Raw genomic sequence first — 15,671 nt, forward strand, 5'->3', positions numbered from 1 at the left:
ATATTATGTTACAATTAACAGTTAAAAGTGAACTACTGGAGGCACAGGGTGGAGTGCGGGCTGGGAAGCGAGTGTGATTGGGCGCAATTCCCAAATAATTAATAAAAAATACTATGTTAGAAAGAAAGAAAGAAAATACTAAAAGAACAGCAAATAAAATTGAAAAGAAAATATTAAACTTAAAATGCTAGAACTGTGCTAGAATGTGTGGTTCCAGTTACACGAAATCCTAGGCCACAGACTTCTCTGGAGCCCGGGCCTCTTAGTGTTAGCTTCTGGGAGTGGACCGTGATGAGCCCTCACGCTGCCTTTGTTAGACTCCCTCTATGGTGTTGTAATGGCGTAGCAGAAGCCATCTTCAGATAAACCGCCTAGCTAGCCTCCAGAACAATATGCCAAACTTTTAAAATCAAAGCACCCACCCTCACGTAGTTTGTGAAATAACAAAAGGCATAGTGGCACGTGCCTGTAACCCACGCTGCTTAGGAAACTGAGGCAAGAGGCTCATTTGAGGGCTGGAGTTCAAGGCCAGCCTGGAGAGCCGAGGGGGACCCCTCTTAATCAATGAATAAAGTTCCAGGCAATGTGAACAAAGCTACAGTAACATAAGCACTATTACTGGCTGCCGAGTAGAGAACGTACCGGGAGGGATAAAAAGGAGTGATTGCAAAGGAGCATGAAGACAGATGACAGGATACAGACATTGTCATTGCTATAATTGCGGCTCCTTCACTTTATGTATCAAAGCATTCAATTTACATACATACCAGAATGCCAATACTGTATGAACACTTTAAGGTAGGACCTTGCCCTCTGAGGAGCTCATCATTTTCTGCCCAGCTTTGACTTGCACACTGGGATGTGCCTTCCTTTTGTTAAAGTGGTTGGGACCACTTGTCCAGTCCCTGTGCCAGCTCATGCTGCAGCAGGCTCGCCCAGCATTAACTCAGACTGTGCCGACTAACACGTCAGACTCCCGTGATTGTCTGTGCTGTGGAGGGCTCTACAGTGGTGGGGTCCCCTGGTCTAAAGGGGTGGGGAGCTGTCGGTAGGTTAGCCCCAGGCAGGAGACGGGAGGAGGAGAGAGACGGGGGCTGGTAGACAAGAAAATGACAGCTGGAGAGAAGTGGATGGAAAGAGGCAGGCAGATCGATGCTATGATGCTATTCAGAAGTCTAGCCTGTCCCTGGTTGCCTAGCAACTGTTATTGAGCAAGTGGTTGCTAGATAATATAGGGCCATCTAGACTTTAGTATGTGGGCACTGGTCAGAGCATCACAGGGTTTGTTACTCCTGACAACAGGCACTAGCTCTGTTACTTTTTTTTTTTCTCACCTCCTAATTGCTTTGGCGCACACAAAAATAACATGATGATGACACACAAGATTTGGAAAACAAAGAATGACACTATCACATGATCCTCCCATCAAACAAGATGAAAATCCTGTCTTCACTCTTTCCATCCCAGGCTTCTTCTGTGGAAATGCAGCTGACATTTCTTATCCTTTTAGCACGTGTGATCTTAAACCATTTAATCCTGGCTTAGATGATCACAAACACCTGTTCGATTTCAGGATAATTCTCTCTGGTGATCAAATTAATCCACACCCAGCCACTGTGCACACTATGAAAACTCTCTGCCAACCAAACCACAGGCCCCCAGCCTCAAATGCAGCATCACTTTAGTAACTATTCTCTTGGTCTGGAGATGAGTTTGTTTCCAGTTTCCTGCCCTGAGGAGGAGCACTCACTACAGTACATGTCCTTCTGCAAGAGCCTGCCCTGGGGACAAGGCATTCGCATCGAAGACATGAACAGTCTATGACTATTATACTTGGCCAAATTGCTTCCATCACGGGCAGTGGCAGTGTTCTCAAGACTGAGAAACACACTGACCTCACCTCACTGGCTATGGCCTTGCCGTATCTTCACTTGTTGCCTGAGCAACCTATCATCTGAACAGCAGTCACGTAGCCACACGGCCTCGATCACAGAGCCAGCACTGACCCTGCATTCTAGGATCCAGCCATAATTCCATGATCTAGCATCAGAGATCTCGTCACAGATACTTCTGTTACTGAGTTCAGAACCTACTGGCTTATTTCCCAGTCCGGGGCCTATGGCACAATTCCTCACTCACCCGTTTTGAAAGCATGTTTGTGTTAAAAGGTAGAAAAGGACTCCCAGCCAGGTATGGTGGCTCGCGTCTGTAATCTCAGCACGCCAGAGGCTGAGGCAGGAGGACCGCCCTTGCATTTGAGGGTTTCCTGGGTTACATGGTGAGCTCCAGGACCGCCAAAGCTAGAGTGAGACGCTGTCTGGAGAGACAGCTCAGTGGTTACAAGCATGCGTCACTCTGCCAAAGAACTGAGCTTGGTTCCCAGCACCCGCACTGGACACTTCAAAGCCTGTAACGCCAGCTCCAGGGGATCTGGCACCCTCATCTGGGCTCCCTGGGCCCCCACACACACCAACACCACACATACATTAAAATAATAAATCTAAAACTAAAGATGCCTCTTCTGACATCACAGACACCTGCACACACGTGATAGAGACACACACATAAGTAAAATAAAATCTTTTAAATTTTTAATTAGAAGAAGCTGAAGAAGAGTAGATGGAACAGATGAGGAAGGGGCTGGGAGAAAGGAGGGAAGGGAAACTGCGGCCAGGACATAAAGTAAATAAATAAGTTAATGGAGGAGGAGAGGAAGAAGAAACTGGGGAGACGGCTTACCAGTTAAGAGCACTCTCTGGGGCTGGAGAGATGGCTCAGAGGTTAAGAGCACTGTCTGCTCTTCCGGAGGTCCTGAGTTCAATTCCCAGCAACCAAATGGTGGCTTACAACCATCTATAATGAGATTCGGTGCCCTCTTCTGTCATGCAGATGTATATGCAAAATAGAGCACTCATATGTAAAATAAAGAAATAAAAAAAAATTAAAAAAAAAGAGCTGAGTTGCTGTTTTTTTTTAAAAAAAAAAAAAAAAGCACTCTCCAGAGCACCCAGGTCTGACTCCCAGAGCCCAGGTGTGACTCCCAGCACCTACACCTACACCTGCAGAGGCAGGCAGATCTCTGATTCTGAGGCCATCATGGGCTACACAGAGAAATCCTGACTCAGAGATAGACAGACACAGAGAAAGAGAGAGAAAAACAGGCAGAGAGACAAAGAAATGGAGACAGAGAGACAGAGAGATGAGAGAGGTCTCCTCCCAGTGCTGGGATCCCATCCAGCACGGCCCCATGCAGCCCTGTGCATGCTGCCGGTCTGTGAGTTCATGTGTGTCAGCCCTGTGGTGTTTAGAGGACCTTGTTTCCTCGGCATCCTCCATCCTCTCAAGGTCTTGCCATCTTTCTGTCTACTCTTCTGCAGGATTCCCTGAGCCCTGTGGGCAGAGATTAATAGATGTCTCCTATTAAGACCGTGTTCCAAGGCCTCTTACTCTCTTCACACTTTGTGGCTCTGGATCTCTGTATTTGCTCCCATCTACCGAAGGAGAAAGCTTCTTTAATGATGGCTGAGCAAGGCCCTGATGTGATTCCTTGGCCAGCGTGGCCAGCCTGTTTCTAGGGACTGCCTCCTCGGTTTGGCAGCTGAGACAAAGGAGTGTGGGGGAGAAGAGGCTGTAGAAGACCCGTGATCACCTGGGAACGGGGGCAGGGAGAAGGGGAGGGCTGCAGCAGGAGGTCTGCTACACAGTGGGAGTAAGACTCAGGTCCTGTCCTCCACCCCCTTTAACTTTTAAAAACAATTTTATACATATGGGTGTTTTTCCTGCATGCATGTGTATGTACCGTGTGCATGCCTGGTGCCCAGGGAGGTCAGAAGAGGATCCACTGGAACTGGAGTTACAGACAGCTGCAGGCCACCATGTGGTGCTGGGAATGGAACGGATTCTCTGGAAGAGCAGCCTGTGCTCAGCTGCCGAGCCATCTCTCCAGACCCCTGGGCTATATCTTAAGTATATGCTTTTTATAGAACTGGCAGGCTATTTTCTAAGTACCTCACCTTTCTAGATTCCCTGGAGCATGGCTGAGGTCAGCCATGAGAGAGTAGTGTACCCATCCAGGGCTGAAGAGAGCTGGCTGGAAAGAAAGGTGAGAAACGATTCAGGTTGTGAAAGTCTCTGAAAGGACTTTTTTTTTCAACACTAAATTTAGTGTGCGAATGTATGTTTAGTGTGTGTGTGTGTGTGTGTGTGTACATACATCATGGCACATGTGTGAAGTTCAGGGGACAACTGCCGGAGTCATTTCTCTCCTATTTTGTGGCTCTTGGGGACCAAGTCCAGGTCCTCAAGCTTGGTCACAAGTGCCTTTAACCTACTCAGCCAATTTTCTGGCTCTCTGGGAGGATTTGTTTCAAATCACAGGTGAAATGCCCCAAAGACTGGAAGTAGATGAATGTGGATGAATGTGAAATAGGATACAGAGAGAGCAGCGAGAGGAGAAAGAGGAAGAGGGGTGGACCCCGTTTGTGGAAGTTTTATTGTGATATTGTTTTTGTTAGATCCTTTTGTTTGCTTTTGTCTTTTGAGTCAGAGCCTCATTATATACATCCAGGCTGAACTACCTCGGTCTCCTGAGTGAGGACACAATTAAACTCCCCCCCCCCCTTTTTTTTCATAATTATGTGTTTTTTCATGCATTACACACACACACACACACACACACACACCTCTGAGGGAGCCAGAGGGAATCAGGAATTCGGCCTGGGAAGAGGGGGAGGGATAAAGACAGTGAGGGAAAGTGATATATACAGTGACCAGGTTAAGTGGCTAACAGTCTGTCAGCTGGCCTTTCTCCGCTGATTTTCCTGTATCTGGCTCTCATGCAACAATGCAACGTCCTTTGGTTACAAAGCTGCGCATTTTGTGCATCATCTCATTAAATGCGTTTTTGTGTTTATCAGTTTTTAAGACCTTCCATTATTCCTGTCTTTGAAAAGGAGAAATAAAACCCTGGGGAAACTCCCCACACAGCTTGTTGCTTTGCACGCTGCATTTCAGCTTCCGGGGCGGGGTGCCAAGTCCCCCTTATTAGCTAGGAGATCCCAACGCCTCTCACCTCCTCCCTCACGCACCAGTCTCATCGCTATGGAGACAGACCTCGCTGCACCAAGACTTCAGAGGCGCTAGAAGCTGGCTGGCCAACCTCTGCAACAGGCTGTGGGCGGAAAGGAGGAGCCAGAGAAAGTGGCCCCGGACCGCAGAGGCCCCCTGCTCTGCTTGCTCCGCCCCCACCCACCCACCCAGGGAGTAGAAAGACTGCTGCAGTCCGGGCCACCGCCCACTGCACTGCAGCAGCTTATCCTTCTGTCCGTGCTCTGCACCCATGGCTAACGGTCCCTTTCCACGCAAGCCCTGGGGTCCAGAGCAGATGTATTTCGACTCCGATCCTGAATCCGAGGGCCTGTTCGATGAGCCGCCCCAGGAGGAGGGCCACACTGCGCGGGCACCCAAGTCCGCATCATCGGCTGGCAGGAAATCTGCTCGGCGCGCGGGCGGTAGGGCTCCGGGTCCCCGCGCTGGGCTGTCCCGAAAGGCCTCTGCGCGCTCGGGACCCAAGGAAGAGGAGCCTCCGGTGGACGAGGGCTGCTATCTAGATCACTTCCCGCACCTCTCCATCTTCATCTACGCGGCCATAGCCTTCTCCATCACCTCATGCATCTTCACCTATATCCATTTGCAGCTTGCCTAACTGGCCAGGGGAACACGGGGTGGGACCGGGTGGGCGCAGATTCGAAGGGTGGGAAGGGGAGGGGAGAGAGAAGCGCGGCCTTTCGTTTGGAGATGCGCTGCGTCCGTTTCATCTGGCGTTCGATGCTTCTTTTCTGTGTTGCCGCTTTGTCTAACTGTTCGTCAGATGGCCCAGTGTCGGCTGGCAATGAGATGCGGTGCTCCTGCACCCACACAGGGAGAGCAATTAGTTAGTCTATGTTTATGATCCTGGACTGGATTGAACCGTGTCTGTAACTGTGATCGTCTTTGTACCCTGCCACTCTGTGATGTGAGGGCCCAGCATTTTTGTTTGTACAGCGCAGAACGAGTCCAACCTTCTGTTGCTTAAAGGATGAGCTACACCCGAGCCTGCGGACTCGCAGAGGGTACGAGGAAAGCCGGTGCCCGGGCTGGGAGTGTTGGAGCTGCGTCATCTCCCACGTTGCTGCGTCATCCCAGGATGAGCCAGCTGTGCCTAGGACCTCTTTAGGTCCAGACTGCGCACCGAGCTGGTGGACCTGGGAGAGCAGCGGTGTGGCCAGATGCTGGAGGAGGTGAGTGGCGTCAGTCAAGCTGTGGTTCTATCCCTCAGAGTTGGGGCTGACATGGGCTCTGCATTTTCCCCGTGCTTTAGGTCTTGTGGCTCCCAGGAGGATGCGAGGCCTGTAGCAGACCACCAGAAAGCCAACGCTCAAGATGGGTTTTTGGACTGTGTGGAACAGGAGCCACAGCCTTCGGGGACGGAGGCCTAAAACTCGTGGATTCCGTGGATGAGACTGGGGGCCTTTCTTTGCTGGGGTCCACGGGAGGACTATGCTAGAGAATTCTCCAGCAACTTCGTTGTAGTCTGGAGACCCTCTGAAGCTGCGGGACCAAGAAGAAGGGGTTGGGATTGGGGACTGTCGCTAAGAGTCCCGCCAGGACCTGTCCTCTCAGACCTCACCTTCGCAGGTTATTCGCCTCCGCACTTTACTCATGGATGTCAGCTGCTGAGCGCCAACACTGCTGTACTATGGAAATGTCTGTAACTGTGGTGTGTCTGATATAATAAATCATCTTCTCTGTCTCCTCTGCATTCAACCGTCCATTAACTCCCAATATATGATGGCTTCTGCTCGAGTTCACGCCCCGCTTCCTAAAACATCCCCGCCACACCTATAAAGCTGCCTAGATTACCCAGCACTCCTGGGTACAGCCCCCACCGCGCAGCTTCCGTCACTGTCGGGATTCCTATCTCCACAACCCCTAACAACAGTCTGCCTTTGCTACAAGGTGCCATGCCCACTGCTCCTCTGTTCCGTCCCCACGTGCCTATCAAGGGAGTCTGGAGCAGCAGAGCTGAGCAGGGATCTGGCCCACGACTGACACTGCTTGCGCTTTTATGAATCTGGCGTCCCTAATCACGTCTCCGCGTGACTTGGTCATCTTGCTTCTCTGCACTTTAAGTGCCACAAGTCTGACACCCACTGTTCCCCCAGCTCCTGGTTCTACCCGTGGACACAGGGTCTAGTACTGCTCCCCACTGAACCCCTATGGCTAGAGCTTTCCAAGAGCACATCCCACCCTATTGTGTCTCCCTTTACAGTCCTAGGTACAACTATCCCACCTAATCCCAACAGCAGATTCCTTCCTCCCATCCCCACGCCCAACTACCCATTCCTCGACATCTGTCATTTCAGGTTATATTTCCTGATACCCAAGTTCTCATTTTCTACCCCAAGTTCAAGCACCTAGTTCTAGCAACTACACCAGTTAAACTCATTGCCTCACAATCTCAACATTGATGTCAGTGTCCAGACTGGAGATGGTTCAGCTGTTTAGAAAGCTTGTTGCATGGTTGCAATTAGGGGCTCATCCCTGGAGCAAACTGGTATTCGTATTCTCTCTCACACACACTCACACACAGCATCCCTCAGTTGCCTGCAGTGAGATACCCCGCCCACTGCTTCACATCAGCACGTGTCCGGTTGTCTTTGTTCCCATCTTGTTTAGGCAGCCATGTTGTCGAGGTATCATGGGTGAGGCTTATGTATACAAACAACACTAAACAGAATTAGCACGCAAAACATTAACAATTTAAGAAAAGAACCATGAATTTGAAAAGAGGGACATGGGAAGGGTTGGAGGGAGGAAGGGGGGAGGAATTATATAAGTATATTTTAATTTTAAAAATAAAAAAGCAAGCCATGGACAGTAAGCAGCTCCTTGAGAGATCTCTGCTTCAGTTTCTGGTTCCTGCGTGAGTCCCCACCGTGACTCCCCTCAGTAATGGACTGTTATCTTGAAATAGAAGGAAATAAACCCTTCCCTCCCTAACCCCGAACCAACCAACTGAATAACAAAAGACTGTGCTGCTCTTCCAGAGGACGGGAGGGTCCCCAGTGCCTTACCGTGGTCAGCTCACCATCACCCACTGAGCCCAGTTCAAAGGCATCTGATGCCCTCCTCTGGACTTCACGAGCCCCAGCAACATAGGGCACACAGACACAAATAAAAACTGTTTAAAACTTCAAATATCCAGCCCCAGTCTGGGGTGCAGTTCAGTGTTACGAACCCTAGCTTCAATACACAGTACCACAAAAAAGGGGGGCTATACTGTCCCTTATTTCCATGTATTATTGTCGCACAATACTGTCTCCCTGTTGTACTCCAGCCTTTTACATCCTATCATTGCCTTCCTCAAGCCCCCCCAGACCCAACAATTACTTTTCTTCCCATACTCCAATATTGTCTCTTTTGGGGCAGTGTTCCACACACCCGCTCACTCTTTGAACTCCAATGGTTCTTTTGAACTCCAATGTTTGATCTGTTTCTATTTGTTTCCTTTTTGGTTTTTCAGGACAAGGTTCTCTGTGACCAGGCTGGCCTTGAACTTAAATCCGCCCACCTCTGCCTCCGGAGTGTAGAGTGGCCTGTATTTTGTAGCCACTGTTCTCCCATCACCCACGTTGCTTTAGTATCTCACACGTCTGGCTTACCCTCCTGTTCGGCAGCTTAGGTTCCCCAGGGATTATGCATCCCTCCACTGACTTATTCTGCTGGTGACTGTTGCCCTATATTGAACATCAACAATATACCAATTTTGAGGTTGCCAAATTATCAAGCCCTTTCCTGCCTATTAATAAGCAGCCTTTTAAGGTTTGCTTAAAACTAACTACCCATGAGCTGGAGAAATGAGTTAAGAGAACTCACGGCTCTTACAAAAGACAGGGTTTAAGCTTCCTTAAGAAACTCCAGCTCTGGGGATCAGACACTCTTCTGGTCCCTTCAGGCACTCCATTAACTTGTAGACAAAACACTCATACACAGAAACTAAAAACCAAATCTATCCATCCTTTTATGTTGCTCAATTCTAGGATATAACGGTGTAGTTCGGTGATGTAGCTTAGTGCAAACTCCAGGTCCAATCCCTAATACCAAAAACAAGAGTCTTTATATTCTGACTTAGCTGGGTCACATAAGTACTTGTGGCCATAGCGGACATCTTTATGCATGAGGAAGATGTCAGAACTTTGCTCTCTGGGGATCTTATTTCCCTAACAGGTATCCTACAAACTTATGAGCTATCTTATTCTGATTTCACTAGGTTCATGACTGCTATAAAATAATTTACAAAAAAGAACCTCAGTGACTCAAAACACTAGAAATAGATGGTCACAGCTGCAGAGGCCAAAAATCTCCATGTCCACAGAGCCACTTCTGGAAGCTGAGAATCTGTGCCCCACCTCTTGCACCTGGTGGATGCAGTATTCCAAACCATCTAGGTCACAAGACATGCGTTTCCTGTCAAATCTTCCTCTCACCCTCCCAAACCCATCTTTGCTTTCTCTTTATATGTGTATTTATCACCACTGGATTAGGGCCCACTTAGATAATTCAAGATGATCTCGTCATGCTTAACTCAATTATCTTTACAAAGACCCTCTTCCTTTAAAGGCAACAGAAATTACAGTCCCAGAAATTACAACATAAATATATCTTTTAAGGAGTCCTTGTTCAACAACCTTAGGTTCCCCATGTGCTATGTGAAAGTTCTTATTTAAATAAAAAGCCACAGTAAAACAAGTGTGGCAATCCCAGCATTTTGGAGGCAGAGGCCAATCTGAGCAAATGAAACCTTGCCTGAAAAAAAACAAAAAGCAAAAACAAACAAAACGCCATAAAGGGAATCAGATTTTCTCCAAGGTCCCTTGCTGGACTCCGGGGCTAACAGCTTACCATTATTAGGACCTTGCTCTGGAAGGGTTTGTTCTGCAAACAGAAACAACCTTTGTTCTATACCAAAGCCAAGCTGTATTTTTGCTTCCTTATCCCAACCAATCAGCAAGTTCCATGTGTACAAAGTCACAGATAAAGGTGTGCAGAATCAGATGGCCCTGAGAGATGACTGGTTAATAAAGGAACTGTCGGTTTAATCATTTTAATTTAATCTCACATTGTCTTCAGTCTAAAGAATTGAGATTACAAAGGGATCATGACCAATGTAGAATTCTCTTTGGCTTCTTTAAGCATCCCCTCCCCCAACAAAAAAAGGCCAGTGCTGAATTAAGAGGCTCTTCCCATGTATTAAGCCGTAATATAGTACGTGAATACTTCAAGAAAATATTTATTTACAGGTTAGAGATTAGGAAATCCAAAGTTAAGGTAATTATAGGAAGCATTAGAGAGATCACACCAGAGAGGAACGCCCCCAACTCATGTTTTACATTTTTTTTTAAGATTTATTATTTATACAACATTCTGCCTGTATATACCAGATCTTACTATAGATGGTTAATGAGCCACCATGTGGTTGCTGGGAATTGAACTCAGGACCTTTAGAAGAACAGTGAGTGTTCTTAACCTCTGAGTCATTTCTCCAGCCCTCTGAACTCATGTTTTTATTGGAAACCTACTCCCTAAAAACACTCCACTTCCACAGAATTTCCATTAACCAAAGTATAAACATTCAACACTGTACCCCTAAGAAATCAGGAGTTTTAACACATGAATTTTGTGAGACACATTCACACCCTAACACTGACTCTTTAGTAAATTTCTATCCAGTGATAGCCCCTCTGTCTCCTACAAGTCCCATTCTGTCCCTTAGCTGCCCACCCAACTTTTTTAATTCAAAATCTAATCTCTGCCTCAATGCAAAATCTTGCTGCAGTGGTCCCGCTATCTACTTGAAGGTCCTCAACAGTCTGCTTTACCAACATGACAAGTGTCATCAGTCAGATCTGAGTTCTGTTGTTTTCTTTTTGAGACAGGGTCTGTGTAGCCCTGGCTGCCCTGGAAATCTATGAAGGCAGGCTGAACTCACAGGCGATCCACCGCCTCTGCTTCCAGAGTGCTGGGATCAACAGTGTGCACGATGCCGTTAGGAGTCAGACGGGTTTTTTTGGTCTTTTTCTGTATTTTGGTTTTTGATTCAGGGCTTCTCTGTCTGACAGACCCTTGGCTGTTCTGGACTCATTTTATAGACCAGGCTGGCCTCAAATTCAGGTATCAGCCTGCCTCTGCCTCCCAAGTACTGGGATTAAAGGCATGCTCCACCTTGCCTGGCTAGGAGTCAGTTTTTAATGGTACAAACTCACACATACACAGGGGTTTTACTTGTCTCTTAAACTTTTAATATATGTGTGTGTATGTATATGTGATGCGTGCAATGTGGAGGTGGAGCTGCAACGCCACATGTACATTTAGAAGTCAATTTTGTAAATCTTTTTTCCCCATCTTTTAAAGTGGGTTCCAGGGATCTGACTCAGGTCACAGGCTTGCACTGCAAGTACTTTTGCCTGATCACCCTCTCATCAGCCTCTGCTTGTCTCATGAACCAGAATGGCCAGTGAGAGGTGTGACCCTGCTTCCCACACGACCCACATCTGTGTCAGCTGTGTGACTCCTTAATATGCTCTACCTTACAGGGTCTCTGCTCTTTTCTTTGTCCAGGATGAGCCCACAGGAACATGGCCAATGCCTTCTCTTTTAAGCCTCCCTTGAATCTTACATTATCAGACAGATATGCCCCTTCTAATATTGTAATATACCTCATGTCATAGTCCTGACCCCCTCTGACGTACCGTTTCCCTTTTTTTCCTTCCTCCCCCTTCACCTTCTGCTTCTCTCATGTGGTGTGTCAGACCGTGAGACAGCCACACTCTGAGTACACTCTACCACTGAGCTATGTCCCCAGGCCAGCTTTTCTGTCAGTCCCTGATGTACCTCATGGCTGCACTCCAACACTCAATAAGCGAACACACAGGTACCCAGAAGTGATGAACAGAAGCACCCAGCCACTCAAGGATTCCATTCCCTCCTGAAATCACACTAGCACATCCCTAGGAGCAGAGGGGTTACAATCCCAAAGAACTGGAGACATGACCAGACCCGAGGGCGCGCGAGCTTCAGAATGGGAAAGGAGGCGAACACAAGCCTCACTTTAGAAGTCCCAACTGAAGCCCGCAATTCAGAAGACCTGCGATTTGCCTTGTGTAACCCAGCAAAGGGGGGAAGTGGCTGCTGAAGACCTAAACATAAGAGCAGACAAAGGAAAGCCACCTCTTTACACGGCCTCTCTTCAGAGAAATCATCGCGTCTCCAGTCTTCTGCTTTCCTTTTCCACGCTGTCTCTAATGTTCTGGAGTTTTCTGCAGTTCTGGACAAGGGACACCAAACTCTCCCTAAAGTTACTAGTTCCGTGGTCTCTGCCAATGTTCTCAAGCTCATCAAAGAAAGTTAAGGTCTCTCTGAGTTTGGCTTGAACAATTTTTTGCTCCTCTAACTCTGCAAGAAGGGCCTGCTCAGTACGTAATTCAACCTTATACTTCTCCTGTAACTCTTCAATTTCCTGTTTGAGAAGCTGGAATTTTTCTTCACTGAAAGGATGAGTCTCCTGACACTTATCTTCAGGAAGCAGGATGTTTGGAGGAATACACAAAATCGACTGCAAAATCAGGTGCTCCATTTTGCCAAAAAGGTTATCAAAGCGTTCCTTCATGAAGCAAAGAAAGGTCTCTGTGCATTTACGAATCTGTACAGGGCTGATCTCGCAGCCTGGGGTGCCTCCCAGCTTCCTCAGGACAACCTGCTCCACAGCCTGCATCACTTCAAACAGGTGGTCTTGAAATGCCGTGTAGATCCTCAGCAGGCATGTCTGTGGCGTAAAGCCAAAGAACTGGGCCTCGTAGGCCATCGGGTCCACAGACATCCTGCTGCCCTGTGCTGCCCTCAACTGGAAACACCTGCAAGTACGAAAGGAAAACAGTTCATTCCGATAAAATCACCAGAGAAAAGTAACAAATGCTGTTATTGATAAGCAAATAAACAAAGGACACAAATAAAGCTAAGGAATTGGCGCTCCTTTGATACCTTAAGCTTCTTCCAGCCTCAACTGTCAACAGAAGCCAGAAGCCCTTGCCTCTCTGAGCCAAGTAGAGTACAGCTATACCCTCTTTACTGTTCATTTCCCTTAGTTACTATTGCTAAGGACTGAGGCACAGCCCAACCTTCTCAGTTCTGTTCCCTTGTCAACTTTAACGATTTAAGCAGACAGCCTCAATGCCCTAGGAAGGAAGTTTTCTGAGTGTCAATGATCTACACATCCCCACCTCTGACCTTTTGAGACAATGTCTTGCTGTGCAGCCTATGGGTTGGCCTCAAACTTTCTTTCATTTGTGACAGGACCTCATGTGGCCGAAGTTGGCTTCAATCTTGGGATGTAGCTGAGGATGATCTCGAACTTCTGATCCTTCTTCCTGTACACCAAAGTGCTAAGATCCTAGAAGTATACCTTGAACATGCCCAACTTTTTATGTGGTGCTGGAGTTAAAAACCCGGGCCCACAGAGCACTATATTAACTTACCTAATTCTTGAACCCTCTCCCATGCTAACCTAATTGTCATTCACAATGTACCTCAGTCCCTGACCTTTGCTTTCTTGCTCCCAATCCATCTATTTAACTTCTTTCCCCATTCCTTTTAGGCCCATGTTCTATCATTTTAATTACCTCATTATAAATGTCCTCTATTCCATCTTCCACCTTAGCCATCTGATAAAAATCTAACTAAATGACCCAGCCTTTATCCTGACTTGTTTCAAGGATCCAAGAGGCATTTCTTTCCAGTGTAAGACCTACAAACATGTCATCGCATTTCCTTATTGCTGAACCTTGGCATTTTTGTAACTATATGCTTGTTATAGAAATAAGGAAAGGGCACTCAATGTAATCTACAAACTGCTACTTCAACTATCAGATGAATTTTTTAAGGACTTAACTTTAAAAGAAAGTGTATCCAGAGGTGTGGGCAATCCTATGAGAAAGCTGAGTACAACTACCCTTGAAAATTTATATATGTAATGGTTTAAGACAGAGTGCTGATAATGATAGGGCTATATAAATAGGATCTGTTTTGCAGTATCATTCATAGATTATCTCTAGACTGTAAGGAGTTTTACCTTCTGAACACTTCTCAGATTCCCTCCTAGGAAACCACGTTCCTACTAACGGTTTGCTTTGTTGAGACAGGACAGCATTATGTTGCTTAGGACGGCCTCAAATTTTCCCTTTTTCCACCTTCGCCTTCCAAGGAGCAGGAGACTAAGGCAACACTCTTTAAAATGTGTGCTGTTATTTTTAGACAAGTAGCTCTGGCTGACCTGTGTATCCATCCACACATACATGAAGATGCCCACAAAAACTAGAAGGTGCTGGGTCCCCTGGAGCTGCAGTTAGACAGATGTGAGTGCTGGGAATCCAACTCAGGTCCTCTGCAAACAAAAGCTCCTAACTATCGCCACCTGTCCAGTCCCTACAGACACAGTCTCATGCACTCAGGCTCACATTTTAATGTCCCAATCAATCCAGATAATTGCACTCGTTTACCTGACGGGCTCTGACCAGTCCTTTTCTCGGTTCTAGCATGGGTCAGTCTACCGACAGTTTGCACCCTATAATTCTCTAAGTTTGCAACCGAACCTCGCCTCAAAGTTCTCAACAATCCTGGCCTGATGCACGACATATAACCAATTCAAACCAAATCCCTACATCCGAATTCGCAGTTCTTGAGAAAAGTTCCAATTTTGCCTTTTCTCTTGGACACTACCAGTGCTGTGATGAGGCAGTAGCCATAAAGCTGCAGCTTTAGCAGCGAGACCACGCCTCTCGTGTTTGTCCCCAATCTCCTGTGTTTTGTCCAATTGCTTCCAACTTCAGGATTCAACAAACCCTCTGGCTTCAGCCTCCAGAGCGGCCAGGAGACACAGGCACCGCGCCACTGCGTTCTGCCTCAGCGGCTTACTTCTAAACGTCATCCTCTCCAACCTTTATAATTCTTTATAACTTACCGACTACGTCTGCTACGACCTGGACAGTCTCTGCTCCAACCCAACCGAATTCTGTGTTCTGTCCTTCCCGTACCCACAAACGCCAGAGCCGGCCGCCACCTCTACAGCCTCTTCCCGGCTGGGCTCCCAGCGGCTGAGACCAACAGGGGCGGCTCCCACACCACCTCGACCGCGCCCTTCGGAGCCAACGGGCCCGCGGACGAGCGAGCACCGCGGGGCGGGAGGCTCTTCCGGCGGCTCCCGCTCCCGACCCACCCCGCGGCCGCGATGCACGCCGGGAACCCCGGTCTCCAGGCCCCGCGGGGCGCGCTGAGGGGACCCTGCGGACGGCTCCGGCGCCCCGACGCCGTTCCTCCAGCCCCGCCCTTCCCGCTCCTCCTCAGAGAGCACACAGCCCCTACCGGGGGTCTCGGGGTGATGGAGTCCGCCACGCACCGGCTTCCCGCCACCTCCTCCAAACCGCACCGACCGCTGGAGGAGGGCGGCCGCGCCTTCCCTCTAGGCGCCCGGAACGTGCCCCGCGAACGAACGCGAAGGCGGGAGGGATCGCACTGCTGATTGGCCGGCCGAGGGTCGAAAGGGGGCGCTCGGATTGGCGAACGGACGGGGGCAAGGCGGG

The 15,671-nt window shown here is 48.2% G+C and overlaps 2 protein-coding genes across 6 annotated transcripts; one reads left to right on the top strand and one right to left on the bottom strand.

The window, feature by feature from the left end:
• The first annotated feature begins 5,091 nt into the window (after positions 1–5,091).
• LOC110564061 (uncharacterized) lies at positions 5,092–6,790 on the top strand. The gene is made up of 2 exons (XM_021661342.2): positions 5,092–6,278; positions 6,359–6,790. Exon 1 carries the CDS (start codon positions 5,339–5,341, stop codon positions 5,702–5,704), a length of 366 nt encoding a protein of 121 aa, XP_021517017.1. The 5' UTR covers positions 5,092–5,338; the 3' UTR covers positions 5,705–6,278; positions 6,359–6,790.
• Positions 6,791–10,314: 3,524 nt separating this feature from the next.
• Positions 10,315–15,569, bottom strand: Mis12 (MIS12 kinetochore complex component). Of its 5 annotated transcripts, none has more exons than XM_021661333.2 (2): positions 15,454–15,569; positions 10,315–12,950 (listed from the first exon to the last, which is right to left on the bottom strand). In XM_021661333.2, the coding sequence occupies exon 2, from the start codon at positions 12,914–12,916 to the stop codon at positions 12,296–12,298; it is 621 nt and encodes a 206-aa protein (XP_021517008.1). In that variant the 5' UTR covers positions 12,917–12,950; positions 15,454–15,569; the 3' UTR covers positions 10,315–12,295. The 5 variants fall into 5 exon arrangements, with proteins under 5 accessions (XP_021517008.1, XP_021517009.1, XP_060219354.1 ...); XM_021661334.2 differs by having other exon boundaries at positions 15,488–15,564; XM_060363371.1 differs by lacking the exon at positions 15,454–15,569 and adding an exon at positions 15,126–15,280.
• Positions 15,570–15,671: the final 102 nt, after the last annotated feature.

The sequence above is a fragment of the Meriones unguiculatus genome, chromosome 11 (assembly GCF_030254825.1).
Source record: "Meriones unguiculatus strain TT.TT164.6M chromosome 11, Bangor_MerUng_6.1, whole genome shotgun sequence".
NCBI classification, from domain to species: domain Eukaryota; kingdom Metazoa; phylum Chordata; class Mammalia; order Rodentia; family Muridae; genus Meriones; species Meriones unguiculatus.